The sequence below is a fragment of the Squalius cephalus genome (assembly GCF_949319135.1).
Source record: "Squalius cephalus genome assembly, chromosome: 7".
Classification (NCBI taxonomy): Eukaryota; Metazoa; Chordata; class Actinopteri; order Cypriniformes; family Leuciscidae; genus Squalius; species Squalius cephalus.
Genome location: NC_137128.1, coordinates 38,742,466 through 38,767,085, shown reverse-complemented (window position 1 = coordinate 38,767,085; position 24,620 = coordinate 38,742,466). Strand labels below are relative to the sequence as shown.

The 24,620-nt window shown below is 37.3% G+C and overlaps 1 protein-coding gene across 2 annotated transcripts in view; it reads right to left on the bottom strand.

The window, feature by feature from the left end:
- ece2a (endothelin converting enzyme 2a) overlaps positions 1-24,620 on the bottom strand; it is an 80,202-nt gene that overhangs the window by 42,336 nt on the left and 13,246 nt on the right. For both annotated transcript variants that reach the window (XM_079877596.1, XM_079877595.1), the window contains exon 3: positions 8,135-8,418. In XM_079877596.1, the coding sequence (XP_079733722.1) occupies positions 8,135-8,418 (284 nt within the window). The remainder of the gene's footprint in view (positions 1-8,134; positions 8,419-24,620) is intronic.

Here is a 24,620-nt window from a genome sequence, read left to right as displayed (position 1 = left end):
TATTTTATTTAACAGAAGTCGCCTACAGTGAACGGCCGGTTTGGACTACATGTACATCCCTCTACTTCCTTCTTTAATGACGTCACTAGAACAGTTTTTTGACTAACCTCCGCCCACAGGAATACACAAAAAAAGGGGGCGTGGTCTTGTTGCGCTCCCACGGAGAAGAGGAAGAGTTGCGTTTGTAGAGTGTGTTTGTCGCCATGTCGTCGAGACGCTGTTATTTTCATCCCGGAGTCCAGTCACCTTTGTTTGGCCTTCCCAGGGACGCTGTACTTAGAGATCAATGGTTACAATTTATGCGCATGCATCTCCACATTATGGTAAGAGGCGTGACCTTTCCGGGCAACGTGCGCTAAGCTGCTGTCGAATCACAACACAGGAACCGCTGGCACAATCAGAACTCGTTACGTATTTCTGAAGGAGGGACTTCATAGAACAAGTCAGTCATCAGCCCGTTCTTAGGACAGTGAAAACAGCGGTATACAGATAAGTAAATTGTGTGAAAAATACTGTTTTTTTACACACGAAACATGAACACATGTTATATCGCACACTGTAAACACAATCAAAGCTTCAAAAACACATGAAAAACGGGACCTTTAAGGTAAAAAACAATACTGAATGCATGAAAATGAAATGCAACTAACTATATAATTGTAAATAATAGGGGTAACAATAACAAATTAAAATAAAACTTTTTTGTTGTTGAAGTCAAATCCGTCAAATTTTATTTTACAGTATTTTTGTGCAAATTCGACAAATAAGACAGATGCCAATACGGACAGGTTGGTAGCATTCCTTATTTTTTGAAAACTATGAACAAAACTATGAAAGGTAAAAGAAAATACAACCCAGCCCATCCAGTTCAACATCATCGAACAATGAAATGTGTCGAGGACAATGCAGTGAATTATTGGCTCCCAAGAACATCCATCCATCTACTATCCATCTATCTACTGTATCTATCTCCATAATGTCTTCAGCATCAATCTGCCTCCAAGGTTTTCTTGCACTACAGCAGGGGGAGGAAGAGTTTGATGTGGGCTGGTTGCTGTGAGGAAGTTTCTGGATTTTTCTCAAGACTCGCTGCTTTCAGATGAAGAAATTCATTTCAAGCTGTATGTATACAGCGTCCTACAAAACTATTCACATTTGCTGCCAGGGTGTTGGTGTCAGATGATGAAATTTTAATCTGTATGTGACAGCAGTTCTCTGCCAGTCAGGTCAGTGTTTATGTAAAGCCTGCAGGCAGTCAGCAGAGTTCCTAAATCTTTAATAAGACAAAATACACAGGTCCTGGAATCATCTCTCCAAATCCCCAGCTGCAACTCTCTCTTACACACACACAACAAATCACAAACAAGGGCGGCCTGCGGGACACGGGTGGTAACATAATTATTCTGTCTCTAAACATTTTTTTTGGGTGTATTTGTGAGAAAGCATTAACTAGGTGCTGACAATGCATTAAATAATTAAAAATGTTTATAAAAGTTGAATAACTTGACATCATTCAATAATAAATGACTTTTGCTGTCAGTTTTGTCAAGTCAGACATTTTTAAAGACATTTAAAACCACAAAAAAAGGGTCCAAATGAAGAGAAAGTTATAATACGATCCCTAAAATGGTGGTCAGCCGCACCACAGATTGGATTTCTGGATTATAAAATACAGAATTAAAGAACTGGCTCACTTTCAAGTGATGTGTGTGAATTTGAATTTAATTGGCCGCAAACCACAGGAATTTGAATGGGAATCAATCAATCAATCAATCAATCAATCAATCAATCAATCTATATATCTATCTATATATCTATATATCTATATATCTATATATCTATCTATCTATCTATCTATCTATCTATCTATCTATCTATCTATCTATCTATCTATCTATCTATCTATCTATCCATCCATCCATCCATCTATCTATCTATCCATCTATCTATCTATCTATCTATCTATCCATCCATCCATCCATCCATCCATCCATCCATCCATCCAGTCTGTAAGGCCCATAAACTAGGCCAAATTTCAAAGCTGTTTATACTTTTTGTAAACTTTCAAACAAGGCTTTGTCAAGTCATCATTCAAAATGTGTTGTGACAAACAATGTTATGCGAGTTATTTTGAATTTCAACAGATTTAATTCTACTACCTTGAATTCAAATTGCAAATCTACATCCCATTTGCAGAAATCAAATTCAATTCAAATTACAGAATCAAGTTGGCATTTAAAAGACATTCTCAATTCATTTCTGAAGAGTGTACAACCCTTCCGGAACACACAAACACTCAAAAAACAACTCTTAGATAACAAACACGGTTTACCGCACCCTCAAACTACACCTTCACACTCCATGCGTCTCATACCTCACACTTTATCCCACACACAGAGACTATCACATCCCAAATTTCATTTTGCAATGTCTGATTGATATGAGCACAAATCTGACTGTCTGAGTCTAAGAAATCATGACTGCAGTATTACATAACTCTGGCTCTAGTTAGCACACTGCTGTGTATGTATGATACTAACAAGGGAGCTATCAAGACTTTGATGAGCTGACAGATAAATGAGCTCACCCACATGGACGAAAGCATAGAAATCTCATCTCTCTTTCTTTCCCTGTATTTTTCTATTCAATACACTGCATGCTTTTAAAAAACACACTTTCACGCATTCATTTGATTTTTAAAATCACACTTTCATCTACCACAATGACTTTGAATTATCTTTGTCAATTAAAATAATTTGTATTCATTTTGGGCCTTTTTTTTCTGCAAACACTGTACTTTTTTTTCTTTTAATGTTGACATATGCAATTAACTGCAATTATCGGCATATTACGTAATTCTTTTGATTAAAAATTATAATCAACTGACTGCAGGAACACAGTCCTTTAAAGTGAAGAAATCTGATAAGACGCTCATCCTCTCGATCCTGGCTTTCTACTCTTTCTCTCGTTTCCTTTTTCCGAGTGAGCGTAAGAGCCGGAGGGTGAAGAAAGGAGAGGGAAAATGAAGAAAACGAGCAGACAGAAAATGAGAGTTGATGTGCAATTTAACCATCCGATCCGCAGCCTCCCTCCTCAGCTTCTTCCATCTCTCTCTCTCTCTCTCTCTCTCTCTCTCTCTCTCTCTCTCTCTGTTGAAGTATTATGTAACCGGGCCCTAGGCATTGTAATTAGGAAGCTTTAGGTATTAGCTAAGACCAAAGACAAGAACAAAAGAACAGAAAGAGACTGAGTGTGTGTGGGCATCTTTCTCCACTTCCACATATAAAGGTTGAGCCCTTAGTGAGGAGGTTTTTTGACCAGTCAGATATGTCTTAGACTTTCTTCAAGATAGCACTGAACTTCTGGACTATTCCTGACCCCTGAGTGTGCCTCATGCAAATCACAGGAAAAAATAATGGTGTGTATCTGATACAGCAAAGTTACTAGTTTGTGTGTGCATCCTTTCATAGAAAGTGATATCTTTACTTAATTGGAAAGCTATTCTATTGTATCGTATTGTATCGTATTGTATTGTATTGTATTGTATTCTACAGTGTGCATCAGTGCCCGCCCACTTTTCAGCAGCGCTGGTTCTGGAAGTATATATTTTCCATTCATTTCTCCCATAAGGATTTAAACTACAATTACAAACTTTGTTTTGAAGCAAAAAAAGTATTTAAAAATTGGACAAAAACACAAACATACAAGACTGTGTACTTAATGGCTTTAGCGAGGGAAAGAACTACAATCCCATGAAGCACTGCAAACAGCATGATCGAATTAAATATATATTGAAATATTTAAGTATTTTGAGAGTGTAGGGAAACCGGCTTGATTACGTCATTTGCGGTGCTTCATGGGAGTGGGCGGAGCTAAATAGATCTTTTGGCACGCTTTGCTAGTTTCGACTCACTGATTGGTGGTTGTACAGCATCAGGGGTAATGTAGTTTTCACCACGAATTCCACTCTTAAACACAATTATTTTAAAGCTAAGTTGAAAAAATGCAGGCTGACAGAGGCAAATACTATCCATTAACCTCGTAGCTCTCAGTAAGGCTGTCTTTAAAGGTTTATAAATTATTATTTAAACTCAGTTTTTTCTTCCGGAATCCCACTGTTGCACTCCATTTCACTCCAGAGCCCAGATTATTTTCCTGAGTACTATGCGTGTGGATGGATAAAATAATAAAAAAAACACTGATGTCTTTCTTTGACATTATGAAAGGATGTCTCATAATAACAGTAAATTGTACTCAATGAATATAAATAATACTTTTAACGAAAAAAAATTTAAAAGGTTATATTTGAAGTATAATATTTAAAAATATATTCTCATCAGGACAAAGCAAATGAGTCAACACCAAAATATTGCAACAGGTAATGATTGAAAAATGGCCACAGAAGAACCAATACAGCAATAAATCATGATGGTGTCGGAGTTACGCTTCCATACTTTATATAGATATGAATGCAAACGTGTGCATGCATGTGCCAAAACAACAAAGTACAAGACTAGATTCCAGTCAACTTTACACACTCCTTTAGTTCACACAAGCAAACTCAAGTCTGTCTGGTGTAAAAATACAAGATTCTATGGTGTGGGTTAGTCTATAGTAAATATGATTAGCTTTATATAAAAACAAATAAATCTAAACAAGTGGGTCCTCATTCAGATAGCTAGATAGCCAAGTCAACATGCGAGAAAGACGGACTGAAGACTTGTTTGTACTCTGTAAGGGTCAGCAGAGTGAATCTACACAAGAAATATCTCACTTCTTCACCACAGGCGAGTGTGACACTCACCGAAGCAATCTCTGTGTGTGTCTGTGTGCGCGCGTTTGAGGAGGGAGCCCTGTGTGTGCGGACAGCGTTTCTATGGAAACGGGTGTAGGTGATTCATGGACCGTGTCAGGCTGAAAAATAAATTTCACACCTACGTGTGTGTGAGAGAGAGAGACAGAGATGATGATGTTTTCATGTTTTCAAGTGTTTAAGAGTGTTTTAATGTGTAAGAATGTGTGTGTGTGTTTGTATGTCATGAGGACAGTATTGACTTTGTGCCAATATTCGTTAAATGCTCTTCAAATACATCAACAGCACATTATTTTACTATTGGTTTTTCTAAATGGTTTTTCAAAGTTGTAAAAAAGATTATTGGAGTACATTTTACAAGAAAATACAACTTCAATCTTTCTAGTTCCAAATCTCACATTTGATTTAATGTGTAACTTATTTGTACTTCTTAATTATTTGTGAAATGTACGAACATTTCTGAGTGAATTTTTTTTAAATGCATTTTTTTTTCAGCGCAGTTACGAATATTATATAAAAAAATTATGATCTATTATATACAATGATATAAAATATAAAATCTTAATTTAAGATATTATATATATACACACACACACACACACACACAATACAATAGTAATAGTACAATAGTAGTATAATATTTCTTATAAATTTATAATACATTTATTATATACAATTAAAATACAATACAATTTCTACATTATATAGAATTTAAAATATTAATGTATGTAATATTTATAGTGTAAAATGTTATATATATGCATACATACATATTTATTATATATTTATTGTGTGACACTCATTACATCCAGTATGTCAGCATGCTCATATACACAGTGGTGATAGAAGATCTCCAGTTTCTGGATCTTCCTGCTGTAAAACCAGATGTAACTCAAACTATTTCCTTTTCCTTTCTCATTTTAACTTTTTTAAACTTTTATTATGAGCACAAATCATAAGTAGTGATATCAGATTTGATATTTTTCACCTGTCAGTGGATTTAATATACTTGAAACTTTAATCAATGACTAATATTGGCCAGACAATAACACAATTACGAGACTCGGCTCAGAGTATAGGTTTTAATTTAGTTTTAATCTTGTGCATGAAGGTGAAGTGGAGCCTTAATAGAGCTTAAAAAAAGTCCAAATATATGATTTTGTTCTATCGGTAATCTGTTAATAATGACATTGTTAAAAGTGTGTAATGTTGTTATTTCACTTTTCCCAGCTTAATGTGCAGAGGCATATCTAAAAACACACATCGATGATTGGAGAGTGGCACAATCAGATTAACAATTTGTTTGAAAACATGACAGAATCTGTAACTTATTTTCCTTTCAACATCTGGACTCCTCTATCCTCTCTGAGTTAATACCTAAAGCTGCGAATTACAACAAACACTAGAATAGAGGAAGAGAGGACATTGTTCCTTCATAACTGGCAACATAAAACAGCTTAACTGGCTTTGCTTGAGGCTAGATAGGTGCAATAAAACATCATGAGACTATATTTTTAAATTTTGTGGTCATCATGTAAATCATGCCTCTGGAATGTGAAAAACATTATCACACACACACATATCCCACACATGCGATGCGTGTTTTCATGTTTTATGGGGACTTTCCATAGACATAATGATTTTTATACTGTACAAACTGTACATTCTATACCCTAACCCTAAACATCACAGAAAACTTTCTTAATTTTTACATTTTCAAAAATCATCACTTAATATGATTTATAACCAGTCCCTAAAAATGTCTCCACAAGGACAAGGATTTCAGATATTGCCATTTTTGTGGGGACATTTTGTGCCGATAATGTAGGGTTTACCAGGCCACACACACACACACACACACACACACACATCAGACTGCCAGCCTAATCTGTGCTGCTCTGACATACTGATGAATAAACTATGAAGGGAGGAAACTGAACTGACTGTTACACTATTAACATGAGAGAAAGAGATTAAATATAAATGGCACTGTGATTTCTGCTGTGATGAAAGGCTAGATTGTACGGAAATATTTCCTATGAGTTTTAAGAGTCAAAACATCTATTAGTAGACCTTTAACACGCAAAAAAACACAGGGTTGTTCTTATGCTGCGTGGCACTCACTGAGACATTTGATGAATAATTCTTGCAGTAGTGCATTGTGGGATTGAGTGAAAGCCACTCAGCCCCTGTGAGTTTAACAACACAAGGTTTGAATCACTCATTTAAGGATAAAAGGGAAAAACACTTTCCATCTGTGGCCCCTTATGTCACTGAACATGAGTCAGCATGTCATCTGTACAGTGATTTTCCTTTCCTCTAATCTTCATTAAGGGATGTGACAGATGTGGAAGTTCTTCAAATTTCGAAGAGTCGAATTAATCTCTACCCAAGAGGTAAAAATTGACTCATACGGCATACGTGAAATGCTTCTCCTGAGCTGAGCTGCCAGATTTAGACAGTTTAATCATCAGTCCTGATGTACAAATATAAAATTATTTTACCTGCATGAGTTTCTTTCTTGTGTTGAACACAAAAGAAGATATTTTAAAGAATGTTAGTATGACGGTAGCCACTGACTTCAATGGGTTTTTTTTTTTCGTACTATAGAAGTCAATGGGTACCGATTACCAACTTTCTTTAAAATACCTTCTTTAGTGTTCAACACAAGAAAGAAACTCATAAAGGTTTGGAACAACTTGAGGGCGAGTAGGTGATGGTAGAATTGTCATTTTTGGGTGAACTATCCCTTTAATTCAAACGTTTAAAAAAAATGACGCAAATCTGTTCCCTGCAAATAGTCCCACTGGCTCTTTTTACTTACTGTAAATATGGTGCTTTCTTTACTAAATGTAAACACAATTGAGAGTTACAGTTTCAATAACGCCTGTCTCCTCTTTACACCGCCTCTGGAATCAAGTGTTGCGAGAAGAAAACGACAAGCATATTGCGTAAAGAAACTGAACTTATTCATAAATAGTCTCTTAGATCTCTAAGGAAGTCAAATAACCAGGTTTCAAAGGGGAAGAATAAGAGGATAGTTCTGTCTAGTCCCTACCAGAACATCAGTAAGGGATGTTTAACATAAGCAAACTTAAATCTGTTCAAGGTAAAGCATGTAACTCAAAGACTATGCTCAAACTTTTTTGCTTGAACAGAACAGGAACTCTTGGCTCATCCAATGGTGTAAGTTTGGGAAAGGACCACCTGTTTGGCAGAATGAAGAAATTACATTCTTCTTACCATCTAGAACCCAATAGTCTCCAGAATTCAGACAGCTGAAACCCCTCAAAGTCAAAATGTTACACTGTCGTTCCTCACCTCTAAGAGTACCTGGTGCAGCAGTCGGGCCGCCTTCTCGGAGACCTTCCACGGGTCGGTCTCCTCCACCAGCATGGCGTCCAGAGTTCCCTTCTCCAAAACCACATCAAACACACCGTCAGAGAAGGCCAGTCGACGGGCGTCCATGCACAACCAGCTGAGCTGAGAGCAGTCCTTGTGTCTCTCCGCCATGCTCTCCACACAAACGCTGGAGTAATCCACGTTAGTGATGGAGGTGTAGCCGGCCTGGTACATATCATAGCTCAGAGCACTGTTACCACAACCTGAGAGACAGAGAGAAAGAGGCTGGCAAGTGAAAAACAGTTTGTTACTGTATATTTATGTTGTGTCTTTATAAAAAAAGCTTGATGAAGAGGAGACATCAGTGGTCACATACATACTATGACTTTCACTGCATATAAAGACCTTTACAGGCCTTCTGTCAGCTTATTCAATGGTGCTTATCTGTTTAGTTTTTGATGTCAAAACCAAACTTTAAAGATTTCAAACTCTCATGTATATGGTTCACTGATGATATCAGTGTTCTACACTACACTAACATTCAAAAGTTATTGTTTTGTTAAAGGGGGCCTATTATACAAAATTCACTTTTACATGGTGATTGAAAGTAAATGTGTGTCAGCACTGTGTACACAACCACCCTTTTTTAAAAAAAAATGTCTCTTTCCACCATAGGTTCTACACACATTGCGGTCCAGAGAATGTTTAAAATCAGTTTTATACACAAAATATGTTTGCTATGTTGCTAATATTGTCAAAATGAGCTAAAATCAAAGTGTTTCTAAACATGTTGCTTGCTGCATTGCAATGGATACCACAATGTTTCCCATCTCAATTCTGGCAGAGACGACATAGTGATAATATAGTAGTCGCTTTCGCAAATAAATATAGTCACTCGCAACTTACTGCATTCTTGCGTAAGTTAGCTTAGAACGGGGCCAAGAAGTCATAAAGCAGCAAGTGATAACTTTCTCATAATCAAAACATTCTAATTTTAAAATGTGCCACCCGTGTGACTTTTTGTATAAAAATTGTCAGATGATTCAAAATCACCAGTCTAACCAGAGGTGTGAGTGACAGGAAGTCACATGTTGTGACTTCCTGTTGTGGCACCGGGGTTGTACGTCTCAGCTCCTGAGGCGAGAGCAACTTTAATTATCGCCTTCTTCGTTAGTCTAATTAAAGGTTGCTTAACGAGCAATCTTACAGAGGGTGTTTAATCAAAGGCATTTTCTCAGTCTGTAGTCAACACATCTCTCTTCTCACTTAACGCTGAATGTAAAGATAAAGTCATGAAGTCATTTTTCACAGGAAAGTTGGTGCACTATTAGTGTTATCTGGAAGCTTGCATGCTGTCATCTCAGCTGGACAAAAGGTGTTTCCCTGGAGGCACCTAATGGTACGTTTAAATCAAAGTGTTTCAAATTCGATTTATTGCTCTTTATAGAGCGTTTATCTCGCTCATGCTGCCACTCTTCTCCCAGATCTCATTACAAAACCATTCAGTTCAAGTGTGCCAGTTTGTGCCAGTGGAAAAAAAAACAATGTTTTTTTTTCCAGCATATCAAAACCTAACATGTCCACTTCAGTAAAAACAACCCTTCATTTCTCTTAACATACTTACTATAGATATTATTTTCACTACAATAAACCTAAATAAATTAAACAACCTGACAGAGATTTTAAAAGCTCTTTATGCAAAGGAGGAAGTTCAGTATTAATTATAAATATTATAGTATTTAACATTTTGAATAAGCTTTTTATTTTTATATTTTCAGTTTTTGTTTTATTATTAGTTGAAGTATTTTTTGTTAATTGCTTTTGTCATTTTTATTTATTTTTTATATTTTATTGAACTATTTTTATTTCCGTTTTAGCTTAGTATTTTATTACTTCAAATTAAATTTATTTCAGTTAGTTGTCATAGTTTTACATCTAATATTTATATTTTATTTCAGCTTTGTTTCAATTACCCAAAATTATTTTTAATACTTAAAGTTAACAATCCTGAATCCAATGTTTACTTATTTTGAATTTATAGTAGAAGTTAATATGGCCTAATTATGGTATTTTGGCATAAACTTAAAAATAAAATTCTCCTATTCTATCTCAAAGGTGAAATGTGTCATTTCTGCACACCTACTGGTATCAAATGGAATTGCAATTCTTTTATATAGAAATATATATTAATAATATAATATAATATAATATAATATATATATATATATATATATATATATATATATACACACATACACACTCAACCAAAGGCATTGGTTTTGGACAGATTTTTTGACCAATGGCAGAGGCTTTCTATTTAAGAAACCTGACTTGAAAACATCCATTATTCCTCCAATTCTGTTTCGTGCCACTTGAAAGACAAAACCGACACACTTAAACATTTTTAAATGACTATCGTGTGCCAAAAAGCTTGAATATGAGACACACATTTGTGTGCTGTTTATGCTGATATTGATACAGTATATTCCCTGCCTCACAGGTGTTGGTGGTTTATAAGGTCACTACAACAGTGTAAATAAATGTGTGTGTGCAGAAGGAAAGAAAAGAGAAGAGAAGAGAGAGAAACACTGAGAGAGAGAGAGAGAGAGAGAGAGTATTCCTAAGCTGTCAAGTCAACCACTGCCCTCCACTCATAAACAGTCCTTGTTTCCGCTCTCTCCATGACATCACCAGCCACACATGGCCCCTGACCTTTTCTACCGCTGCCTGTGCCTGGATCTCCCTCTTCAGAGCTTTCCTAGTGGCGTCGAGGACCTGGGAATTTCCAGAGCGGACACACTAAGAACGCTAAAGTTAGTCTAGCATATCACGCGTAGCATTCCTTCATTCCCTGCTCTCTTCACTATCCCCTTCTCCACATAGGGAGACGGAAAAAATTATTCCACATCTCAGACAGTCACGAGACGTTTCGAACAAACATCACAAGACCCAGAGACTCAAGAACGTGCAATACACAGATCTCTAGGCAGTGTGTCTGTGAAATATAAAGTAATCTCTAGGATTCACTGTATGAACTCTTTTACCAGTCAGGATGCAATTTCACAAAACCTTCTCTCTCTTTCAGAAACTGAATGTTTAAAATTGCCTCATGAAACCAACCAGTCTCATAACTGAGGATCAGTTGATGTTTTTATACTTAAGACGACGTAAGTGGCTCATCCATGATTTCCCATAATGCACCAATGCTGCAGTAATAATGTAAATGATTTAGCACCATGATGTCATACCAAGTAGAGCATGAGATTTCAATGAATTACGCAACACTAGCAGAATAAAGACATGACTAGGCCTCTCAAAATAAAATAGTGATGTCACAGTCAGCTAGACTTTTTTGGGCTTGACAATTAACTTGACAATTCCATTGGATGATTGGCCGATTGTTAAAAGTGAAACCTACTGGCAATCTTATCAATGGATAGTTAAAGGGGGGGTACAATGGTGTTTCATGTATTCAGAGTTGTTTACAGTGTTAAAGAGATGGATTCTCATGCTTAACATGGCCAAAGTTTTTAAAAAATATTTTGGATGAATAACGGAGAATTTCTGTGCCGAAAATCTTACTTCCGGGTTGGTACAAGTTTCGGCTGTTTTTTTTCCCGACCGTGGATCTAATGACGTAGACCAGAGTGGAACTCCTTATATGAGCATTTCTCCCGGAAAAGCTCGCCCGCGCACACGTCGACCAGAGGAGAGCGAGACCGCGCACATCAACGCGCTTCAACAGGAAATCATCGGCAGCGCTGCATAGTGTTCCCAAAGAACCCAGCGTTAGGAACAGTGGATGCAGAAACGAGTTGTGTAGACTGTTTGTTCCCTGCATTTCGACGATGAATGTTTTATAAACAAAGCCCAGAGCGACGGATTCTCTCTATGGCTCTGGCTTCGCCCACACGGCCCGCCTCCAGACGCTCGTTTTTTTCCGGAAAGACTCGGTACAGCCTATCTTTCTTTTATACATATAATAAAACTAAAGACTTTTTGAAGATATGAAGGAGGCAATACTTCTCTATAGGTACTCAAGATTAACAGGAGATTGAGTGAAAATGAGCATTTCACCCCCCCTTTAAGGCCTGTTCACACCAAGAACAATAACTATAACCATACTATACACTTCAATTTTAAAATTAAGCCTAATAATTTAATTTCAATGCCTGATTTTTTGTTTATTTTTGATGACAATAATAGTACCATGTTGAATTGTCACTGTAAAATGTGAATCCTGAAGCAAAACCATTAGAGAACCACAAATCTAGATATTACCTGAACTGAAAAAACTATTGAAGTTGTTCACAAGAGACACAACAAAGCAGTTCCTCTGCAGGTCTGTAATGCATAATTTAGAGAATGAAATGCATGAAGAGATACAGATCAGCATCTGAATGAGAGGACAAACATTTTCTAAGATAAATTATCATCACTTTCCTGGAATTTGTGACTACTTCTGATACGCGTGCTCTCTGAACATACATGTTCTTTCTTGGAAAACCTCCACACATTTTTCTCTATATAGTATTAACATTCACCTTGATGTTAAACCCATAAAGACACTTCCGTGCGCACACAAACTCTCATATAGTTCCCGGAAATGTCATCTTCACGGAGGGAGCGGCTCTGTTGCCTTGGTGATGTGAGATAGAACGCATATAGACTGACTCCCACAGGGCTTTGTTTACCAGCCTCCCAAAGCATGCTGGGAATAGCAGATACACAAGAACACACAGGAACAGAGAGAGAGAAAAAATAACCATCATCAGCAGCGCCGTAATTAGGTCACGAGAGTGCAAACGCATAGGACGAGAAAAGCGGTGAGCATATGTGTCACTGTGTTTACGGCTATGAACATGTTCTTTCCACTACGAGCAGTGATGTGTCTGTTTATCTCTGTCACACACACTGAGACAATGAGATGGTCTGTCACACACTATATGAAATATTCTCCAATGAACCATTCAACCAAACTAAACTCATCTCTAATGAACTCAGATGTAACTTTTACTGTTACACAGACACCAATATTGAACATGACTGATATTTTTTGACAACAAGACAATCAATGCATCTCTCAGTGTGAAATGTTTCAAATCATTGAGACAGAGGTCAGAGATCAGTTCATTTACACTCACATTTACTTTAATAGCGCTTTTCACAATACATATTGTTTCAAAGCAGTTTCACAGAAAATGCATGTTTCTATGGTACAATTAAGAGTAATCAGTTATCAGAGGTGACTGAGTCCAAGTAATGTCCATATGGCAGATATGTACAGTAACAGTTGTAAGATAATACAAATCATGCAATTAGCTATCATCATGTTTTCATTTAAGCAGAAACAATGAGCATGTTACATCAATGACGTAGTGTTGTGTTCATAATGATTACAACATATGGAAAATTTGGCAGTTTTGTATGTTGAATCAGATTTGGCGTCATCAGTTCAGACTAAGGACAAACTCGCTGTCTGTTTCTCCCTCTCTGCATTAACACATACCAATAACCATATACAATGTATGTGAAAGCATGTAGGCCTATATATTACTAATATTGTTGTCTTTATACATACATTAACGCAATAAATACATAAACTATATAAAAGTATCAATACTTTTGTTCAAATAAAGATGCATTGGAAAACACCTCTTAATTTTTCAAATCAGGAGTTTTAATTAGACCCATTGCCACAGGTGTACAAAATCAAGTATCTAGCCATGCAGTCTGCATTTACAAACATCTGTCATTCTGGATAGCTCAGTGAATTCATGTGTGGTATTGTGACAGGATAATTCAAATCCTTACCTTACCTAATCTGTTGCTTACCTTTTCGATAAGTCAGTAAATGTCATACCTGCTAAATATTCCATGGTCAACTGTAAGTGGTATTACTGGAAACTGGAAGTGTTTAAAAACAGCAGCAACGTGAAGTCAGAGAGCGGGGTCACTGAGTGCTGAGGCACATAATGCATAATAGTCACCAATGCTCAGCTGATTCCATATCTTAAGAGTTCCAAACTTCCACTGGTATTAATATCAACACAAAAACTGTGCGGAGGGAGCTTCATGGAATGGGTTTCCATGGCCAAGCAGCTGCATGGAGACATCTATGGAGCGAATTATGTGCCATAATTAAACAAACAAATCCAGCATTTTGCAAACAAACTCGATCTGCTTTGCAGAGGAAAACTCGACTCGCAAACAAACAGAAAGCAATGTGCAAGTACAAGGTCAGTTTGAGTGAAAATGCAGTGGAGTAACAAATATGTATTGTGTTTTACAAATATAAATAAATGAGCCAAGATAATACTTCACAAATAAATACAAACCATCCTACAAATTGCATGTAACCTTTGAACAAATAACAAATCTAGTGCATGCATACAAATGCATATATGTCTGTAATGATTGTGTGACACTTGGCTTTTTATGAGATCTCTCGGCTCGATTTTCTCACAAATGCAGTTGAGCAACTTCCTCTTCTAAAACAGTAGATGGCGCTAAACTAGGGGATTAATTTAGCGCTAGTCTCCCAGGAGAAGCACTGATTTGAAGCTTGCCTTTGCCTACAGCTGAGGAAAATGACCGATGAACGGTTGTGTTTCTGTCTTAATTTATCTATAATTAACCTTTTTGAGGTTTTCTTTTGCAAAATGTTTATTGCATATCTAGACAGAAGTTTGTTTGCAAAATGCTGGATTTGTTTGTTTAATTATGGCACATAATTCACTCCATAAACATCACATCACCAAGTACAATGCCAAGCGTCAGATGGAGTGGTGTAAAGCGCACCACCACTGGACGCTGGAGCAATCGAAATGTGTTCTGTGGAGTGGCAAATCACACTTCTCTGTTTGGCAGTCTGATGGATGAGTCTGGGTTTGGTGGATGCCAGGAGAACGTTCCCTGCCTGACTGCATCGTGCCAACTGTAAAGTTTGGTGGAGGAGGGATAATGGTATGGGGCTGTTTTTTAGGGGTTGGGCTAGACCCCTTACTTCCAGTGGGATATACATAATGTTTCAGCAGTCCAATACATTTTGGACAATGCTATGCTTGCAACTTTGTGGGAACAGTTTGGGGAAGGCCCTTTTCTATTCCAGCATGACTGTGCCCCAGTGCACAAAGGTCCATAAAGACATGGTTAGATGAGTTTGGTGTGAAAGAACTTGACTGGCCCGCACAGAGCCCTAACCGCAAACCCATCAAACCCTTTTGGGATGAACTGGAACGGAGATTGCAAGCTAGGCCTTCTCAGTGCCTGACCTCACAAATGCTCTACTGGATGAATGGGAAAAAATTCCCACAGAACACTCCAAAATCTTGTGAAAAGCCTTCCCAGAAGAGTGGAAGCTGTTATAGCTGCAAAGAGGGGACCAACTCCCTAATATGCATTTAGAATGTGATGTCATTATATATAATAAAAAATTTCTTGCGCACCAAATTAGCATATTAAAATGATTTCTGATTAATCATGTGACATTGAAGGCTGGAGTAATGGGCACTGAAAATTCAGCCATCACAGGTATAAATTACATTTGATCATGTGATCCTGGGTGGTGCATTTGAAATCTGAGGTCAATTCACATGTTACATGGGATCACATGTTCCCAAAAACTTACCAGTTAGTTTACAAAGAGTAACACAGAAAGACACAAGTTGAAATAAACTTGAATTAAAGACACAAAGAAGCTATCTGACGCAAAAGTTTCATTTGATAAAACAACCTTAAGAACCATAAACCTACATTTCTGTGCTATGTTATTGAGGTAACACAAAAATGACCCAAAATAAAGTGAGTAGGGCATAGCAATGTTCGAGCCCACCCAAAGAAAAAGGGAACAAAGAGGTGTAGCGGCCAAGGCGACATTTCCAATCACCCTCCTGCCAGGCTGCAGTCTGTGCTCTCTCACACACAAACACACCAATTTCTCACATACTAGCTTTTACAAGAAAACAAGGGAGCGTTTAAGTGTATTCTCAAGTGCGTATTAATATCTCTTTCTCTTGAGCGGGGATCACCGCATAGTATGTGTGTGTCAGTGTTTGTAAGTGAGAGGATGTCCCCAGTTGTGTAAAGTGATATGAATCATCTTAGTGTGTGTTGAGAGAAAGTGTGTGTTTGGTGCAGAGATAACTCTAGGTGAATTCCTGATGAGACTCAAGGAGCTTTTCCGAACATACACACACACACACACGGTTTAGCTGGAGGGGATGTTAGCAGTCGACTCACGGCAGGAGAAAATGAGAGCAGGACGGAGAGATTAAAGAGCTTACTCACCACAATCTGTACACAGAGAGAGAGAATGATAGAGGGGATGAAAGGATGAAAAGAAGGTGTAGAGGACACTTCAGACCTCTTTAACTTCATTGTGACCTTATTGTGAGGAAGTTTGCATGAACATTTATGTCAACTTTGTCATTTTCACACGTGTCGATAAAGTTACAAATCCTCTGCCCTCTATCTGTTCCACTGCTGTGTTCTCTGACTAGTCGATATGTCTGGATTTCCCACAGGCCCTTAGTCACAGTAAGAGCTTTGTTGTTAGTGAGACTGTTGCTGAATTTGAAACCTAGTAACATTTGCATACTAGCAAACTACTATTTTCTGCCATAGAAAGATATGGTAAAAGTAATACGAGTAGTACACTAGTATGCAGTTCCGAACTCACCATGTGACCTGCCAGAGGGACTCTCCCAGAATCCTCTCTGCTCTGACAACGACTGCGATGCTGCTTATGTAACAGAATGCACACTCTTTGGTGGCCTAACTACTGATTCAGGGGGTCAGGTGCATAAACATAGACCAATCTACTTTTTTTATTCAACTAGCTTAAAAAAGTTTTGAAGAAAAAAATTTGATGACTAACTTGTAAGATTTGGCAGTTTATGCACACGGCCACACTTGACTGGCTGAGTCAGATTGGTCTAAAATGTGACGTGTGCAGAGAAGTTAATTTAACCAAAATCATTAGACATTATGACTCAGGTCCATCCTTAAATATAAAACCAGAAGATTTTTATGACCTGTTCATTATTAAACCAAGCAAACTTGTGAGTCTAACCAAAGCAACACCTTTACTCCTTTTCCTCAAGCTGCATGACTTAAAATATAATTCATGTCTGCAAATGGTATGGAACTAATTTCAAAGTACAATACTTATGGTTAGCAACTACCAAGAACTGTAACAGGATAGAGACAAGTACAATGACATCAACAGACAAATACCATTTCAAGTACAGACTGAAAAGTTTGCGAGGATTTTTGAACATAACACTAGTGAGAAAAAGAGGAAGAGAGAGAGAGAGAGAGAGAGAGAGAGCAGCTGGTCTGTGTGTCAGTCAGTACACAGCATCTCTCTTGACCTGATATGATGATGTAATGCTTTGTCTCTGCTCCGGACACACACACACACACACACACACACACACACACACACACACACGTCTCAACTTAATCTCATCCTTAATGCCTTCTCCTAGCTGAGAATTCATAAACCACACACACACACACAGTCTTTTCTGGTTCTTTCTTTACGTGTGTGTGACACACAAGAAACAAGAGTTGAACATAGTAAATTAAGTGAGCGAGAGACAATGAGAAAGAGTAGATACGCTATTTCTGTTGACCTTGAAAAGAGTTTCTGATTCAATAAATCTTCTAGGCTAGTACACACATTGCAGCAATAACACTGACCCTAACATTCAGTCCTGACCTCTGACTTGCACACATGGGATCATGATTTTTTCCTGACCCTGTGACCTTACAACAGAAGTTACTACTAATATCAGAGAACACATATAATGACCCACAGCCAACAGGCTATCAGCCTATGTTTGTGTCCGTGCCAAATTAAGCTCATCATAAAGATGTCTTTTTAATACAATTTGCATATTTACTGTTTAGGTTTTAAAATTCAACCTTGATTTTTTTTCCACAGTAAAGCTTACAATTTAAAATGTTAAAACCTCAAATATGGTTATAAATATAATATTCCGTTTTAGTCTTCAAACATTGACCCTTTTGACTAGTTTAGTGCTAAAACCTCAACCCTGCTGGTTTGTTTACGGTTTTCGTGCCTTTTGTTGCAAGTTTACTGTAAAATTTTGTTTATTTCAGTTTTAAAACAAACATTTCGGGCTTGTTTGCAGTACAATTTTAAGAAGCTTGTATGCTAGTTTACAATAAATCTACAATTGTATTGCTAAAACCTCAAACCTACTGACTTGTTTATCCTTTTAGTGCCCTTTGTCGAAAGTTTACTGTAAAATTTCATATTTCAGTTATAAAACAGCTTGCTTACAGTATAATTAAAAAAAAAATTAAGAAGCAAGAATCTTATATGCTAATTTACAATTCATCAAATTTAAACCATTCAAACGTAAATGTATTTGCTGGTTTAAAGTAAAGTTTACAATTTTAGAGCTAAACCTCAACACTACTGCCTTCTTTACAGCTTTAGTGTCCTTTCTACCTAGTTTACTGTAAAGTTTACAGTCTTAATTAAGCCTCAACTTTCTCAGCTGGGACTGAGGGGCTACAGATGGAAGGACAAGACAATATTTTCTTGATATGTTTAATCATGATCTTAAGTCAGTCTGTGGCAGTCTTCCATGCAAAAGGATTTGATTTTATTAATCTTTCTCCCAAGTTATCACTGTGATGAGTCTGTCTGTGTGTGTGTGTGTGTGTGTGTGTGTGTGTGTGTGTGTGTGTGTGTGTGTGTGTGTGTGTGTGTGTGTGTGACTTTATTTGATTTGTCAATACTTGTAATTTACTCCTATTTTACTGATTTTACACTGCACACATGTACAGTTATTGTCATGCAAATAAATCACACTACACTAAAATGGAAATAGAGAGTCGATGGACACAGATCACTGCAGTACCAGCATGCTTTCATTTGTGTTCATTTGTCAAACAATTATTCCCTAATTACCTAATTAGTGGGTGTGTCAGTAAACTACATGAAGCCAGTGTGGGGTCAGAGCTGCCAAACACCTTCCTTCTCTGCAAACATTGAAGAAACAAAACAAGCCTGAGCTGACCGGAGCTAAAGGTGAGCGGAGGACGACGTGATAGAGCAACAGACCGTTCAAACTTACTCTGGCATGCGCTAAGACAGCGAGAGAAGGTTCTAGAGTTGATTATCCTGTTGAATGTATGCAGAAGAATTGCGGAGGATTTGGAAATGAAAGGCACATCTCTGTCCATCTGTTGGATTTCGAAGTATAGAATGTCAAAGAGACGGTATAAGACAAGATACCTGCGTGTGGGCGAGAGGAGGAATGAGGGTGTGTTTTTTTTCTGTGCTTGTCTTTTTTGAAAAGGGCAGAGGACTCTGGCAGCCTCTGAACTCACAGAGGAAAGCAACTCTACAGTTACTTTTATTCTGAACTCAACAGACATCAAATCTACCACAAGAACACTCCGCTGTCTAACACCCCACACACTTCAACACTGTACACCCACGAGAGATGAAGCCCGAACTCCATAAAGTTTCACTCCAACACTAAAAAGTTATGTTTGTGGTATAAACCCCAAATCTTCTGCAAAGTCAGTAAAAATCTGCCTTGCTGAATTATCAAAACACATACTCCAGAAAAACCAGAGCCCTCTTGGCTTTTTGTACATGTATCTAGTAATGAGTCAAACAGCTGGTGATCGGTGCTAGTGTATGTGTCTTGCCAAATCCAAGACCCCGCTCAACCCCTCTGGACCTCAATGGACAGGAGTGTGTAATGCCAGGTCAAAAAGTTGATAGTTAGCTGATTACATAAATAGTATCATAACAGTACTGCAATGTGTATAGCGTGGAATAATACAATAGGCCTGTCAAAAATAATGCTTTTTTCTGCTATGAATTTTTTGTTTAATGCACTAAAAATATTTAACAGCATAATTTTTTTTTCTTCCTTTGGTTAGCGTTACAGCGAGTGCAACAATAAGTGTAAATACTCGCAAAACTGATGTTACATATCGAAAGGATTGATCCTAACATAAAAATATTAATACAGATGTTTTAACTAGTCATTTTCTTACTTACAATGAAGATTAATGCACAAAATAAACTTTATGGGGAAAACATGAACTGACATCTCTCATTCATTCACAGAGAGCTGATATTGACAGAGACAGAAACATCACTATATATTATTATAAACAATATACAACACTATATTAAAGGCACAGCAGCAACATGTGACATTAATTATAATGGATTCATGCAAAGATTGTTTGAAGTTAAGAGAGGATGTAAACTTTGAGTTGAATAATCGGGGTAAATTGTATTTCGTCTTCTGGGAAACATGAAAATATCTTATGTTACTTCTGTAGGGCAGTACTGAAAAAATATTATCTTTAAGCAAAATAAGAAATAGTTACACACCATCATCATGTTCAAAGGTTTACAAAAAATAAAGGAATAAATACTATATTTATAATAATACTTTTTTTTTATTTATTCATTTGATTTGTTTCTGTGGGTACTAGCATTTGTTATGCTGACTTAGAAGCTAATTAGTTACTTTGCTAATTCTAATTTATTTTTTTTATCCCAAAATGTCATTTGACTTTTTTGTAGCTTTGGTAATATTGTGATGCACTATTTTAAATGCATACATTTACATATTTTGATGGTTAAGAAGAATCCATTTAAGGATTTCTGATCAAAAACCAAACAGAGTACCATAACCGGACTGCCCACCATCCCTCTTGTTCAGAGGTCCAAAAGGGTTCCATTTTTAATGGGTACTTGGATTTGGCATGACACCAGCAGCCCGAATCACACAGTAGTTGAGAGTTAGTCCTGTGGCTCAAAGGTTTTCTGTCCATTCCAGATTCCTCTCTTCTTCTATCCAAATCCAGTTCTTTGCTTTGTGACTGAAAACTGGGCAAAGGTCAAAGACAATGACCTCTTCTGCACCTGATATCTCAGCAGAATGACTCACTGAGTCAGCACATCTATTTGAGCTGACTGTCATAAATATCCAGCATTTTAATTCAGCCACAAACGGTAAACACTTTTCACACGGCAGGATGGATCCATTACCTGAGGGAGTTCAAAGAGACATCAATGAAGCGGTACATGTTTTAAAAAGTATGGTATAAAAAATGGTTGGAAAAATAAATGTTTTTTCTAAATATTTTGTGGGGTTTACCCTGGACTGGACCCCATTATTTAAAGCAATGACCCTGGGTATCACATAGGTTCTGGCGTTTTAGTCTGTCTCCCAGGGTAGTTCATATTTATGAGCTGGGATGTCATAACTACAATGTTAGGTGCATTCAAATCACTTTGGTTAGAGTATGTAAACAAAAAAGATACATATCTACAGATTAAAAAAATTACAGCTCCAGTCAACCAGTCAAGTCTTCTTCAGTGCCTGATGAAGATCTGACTATAGTCGAAACGTTGCTGACATCTATCTTTTAGTCTATTGCGTCAAACATGTTTTCTCACTAACTCGAAAACACTGGGCTCAAAGAAAATCCAGTTTTCCACTTGTATTTACAACATTGTGGTAACGATTATGTGTATTCATCTTGTAAATCTCATAAATCTGCATTCATCTTGTAAATCTTTCTGACATGATGCACCATTTGCACTGGCATGAATTCTTTATCCCAAAACCAGTTCAGCGCAAATCCAATTTTCCAATTTCATTGGGTAAGGTTAGGGTGTAGGGAAGGGTTGGGATGAAGGGTAGTGTTGTGATAAGATTCCAGCATCAAGCTGTCCACACCAGACACAACGCGACCAAGAGACGCGTTGTGAGTCTCTCTGCAAGCGCACTGCACACGCAACCAAATGGATAAGTACATAATCAAATTCATAAATATTAGCCTACCTACACCATTTAAACATTATTAAAATGACCTACCGAGTGACTGAAACAGTCTTTGTCATAGAATACACTTGTTTGTTCACAGTTTAAACATTGATTCCTTTAAATTATTTTCAAGATCTGAGGTGAATTATCTATTGTCACTTTTAGTAGGCCTATGGCAATAAAGATCACACAAAATGATCTTCAAGCTCATATTAGACGCTTTTAACATTAAAGCACTGTTAATATTTTCTTGAATCTTAGGCTTCCCATTTGACTGTTCTTGTGTAAGACACTGCCCGTGTGTTTGGAATCAAATATTATTATTATTATTATTATGTATTTGGAGTCCATCATGAAGCAGATGTCATAGAATCAGCTGCGGGGCAGAATTTGCGCTGAACTGGTTTGGGGAACAAAACAAATTCACGCTTTGTACTGACACATTCCTACATGACGTCTGCTTTATGATGGAGTCCAAATCTTTTTGCAGCTGTGATATGACACCTGAGCTAAATCTAAAGGTAACAAACAGCATTTACTAACTTCAGCTGTAGATAAGTCTACACAGTTAAACCTGTAATATCAGCCATCTGTCAGGTAGAAGTATTTGATTCCAAACCTGCTAATGAAGTAACAAGCACTGTTTTAGACTTCCTTAAAATGTAAGAATGTTTTAAAGTGTTAGTGCGGAGAGATCTGGGATCAATATGAATCTGCTGGAGAGGTTGCAGTGGTATAAAGTGGGGCAAAGGAACCAAAACTCTACAGATGCGACTGTTGCTTAGAAACAGTTTATTCCATGCCCGATCCACTCACGACAGACAAAGCTCTGCGTGTGAGCACACAGACACATTCACACGCAGATGAAAGCACGCCATGCCCACATATTGGCCCCACATGTTCGTGTGTATATATGTAAAGTATATCTTATTAGGGAAGGCAGCTGCTGCTTTGCTAATTAACTGTATTGTTAAAGAGGGGCGATCATATACAGCCTTTATAAAAGAAAAACAAATAAAAAAGGGAAACATAGAGAAAGCGAGAGTGACAAAGAGACTGCATCATTTGTTAGAAGGTGACAGAAAGTTGCTGGCAGACAAAGGTGCATGCTGAACAGGATTACATAACGGCAACAGGGGTCCTCCTCCTCTCTCGCATTGTCATTAAAATCGGATTACATGTACAGAGAACAAACGCTACACACTGCAGCAGGGCTAGGAGAAAGGAGAAGACAGTCAAACAGACAGAAAAACAGAAACAAACTGGATGGATGGATGGATGGATGGATGGATGGATGGATGGATGGATGGATGGATGGATGGATGGATGGATGGATGGATGGATGGATGGATGGATGGATGGATGGATGGATGGATGGATGGATGGATGGATGGATGGATGGACAGACAAAGGGAAAAGACTGTCAAACAAAGAGACAGATACATAGACTGTTAAATGGAAGTATAGATGAATACAAACAGGTAGATAGATTAATAATAAGACAATAAATCAGGAATCAGTGAGATAGATAGATGGATGGATAGTTTGACCTTGTTTAAAAGTTTTGAAAAAATAAAAAGCCCTTTCTATTCATAAATAGCATTAATTAGCTTGCTATGGTAGTATGCTAGTAAAAATACATTCATATAATTTTGTACCATCATAGACAGACAGACAAAACTATATGAAAGACAGATAAATCTCTAGAACGATATTAAAAGACAGACACTACAAATCAAATCTTCTGGAGCAGTTTTTTGTGTTTTTTGAAAATCGCTGTTGAAAAGTGGATCGGACTGAGCACCAAAACACACTTGTAGCCAATCAGCAGTGAGGGGCGTATACACTTAAAAAGAAGAGTTACGATCAGGCAAGAGGTAGAACCCGCATTAATATCAGAGAAGCTTTCCTGTGCTAGAAGACATTAAGGAGCGGGAAAGCCTGAAAACGGACGCCGAGATGGCTATTTCTTCTAGATCCATGAGTAACGTTGGTTTTGTGTGTTTCACAGATATGCTGTCATTTTCTTGAATATACTCATGTCATCTTCGCTTGTTTGTTCATTTACATTATTATTATTATAAGCTTGAAACGTCTAAACCTCCTCCACTGCACAGCTCCCAAAGTGTGTCCGTAAAATGAAATTACATTCTATGTTTTTCCTTTTGGTTCCCCTTTCAGTGATCGCTACAACCCATTAATCTTGTCACATTTGTAATATATTAGTTACTTGGACTATTGTGTTATGTAGGGAGCTGTTCATTTAAACTGTTTGTTTTGTGGGATGGAAGGGATGAATTTGCTATTGAAGGAGTGGAGGAGGTAAATAACAATTAAAAATTTGACCTGAATTATGTTTCCATCCACCTATTTTTATGTGCATTTTGGGATATTGCATAAAAGACTGCTGGATGGAAACGGCATGATGCGTGTAAATTCTAAAAATGCGCTCGTTTGAGTCGGATACATTTTTTATCCGATAATATAAAGGTAAAATTCCCTCCCAGAACTATCTTACACGACTGTGATCCCAAACAGCAGGCATCCGCCTCTGAAAACAAGGTAACACATTTATTGTTTAGTCAGCGACCTCTGATACGCAAGTAATTTTACTTTTGCAAAGG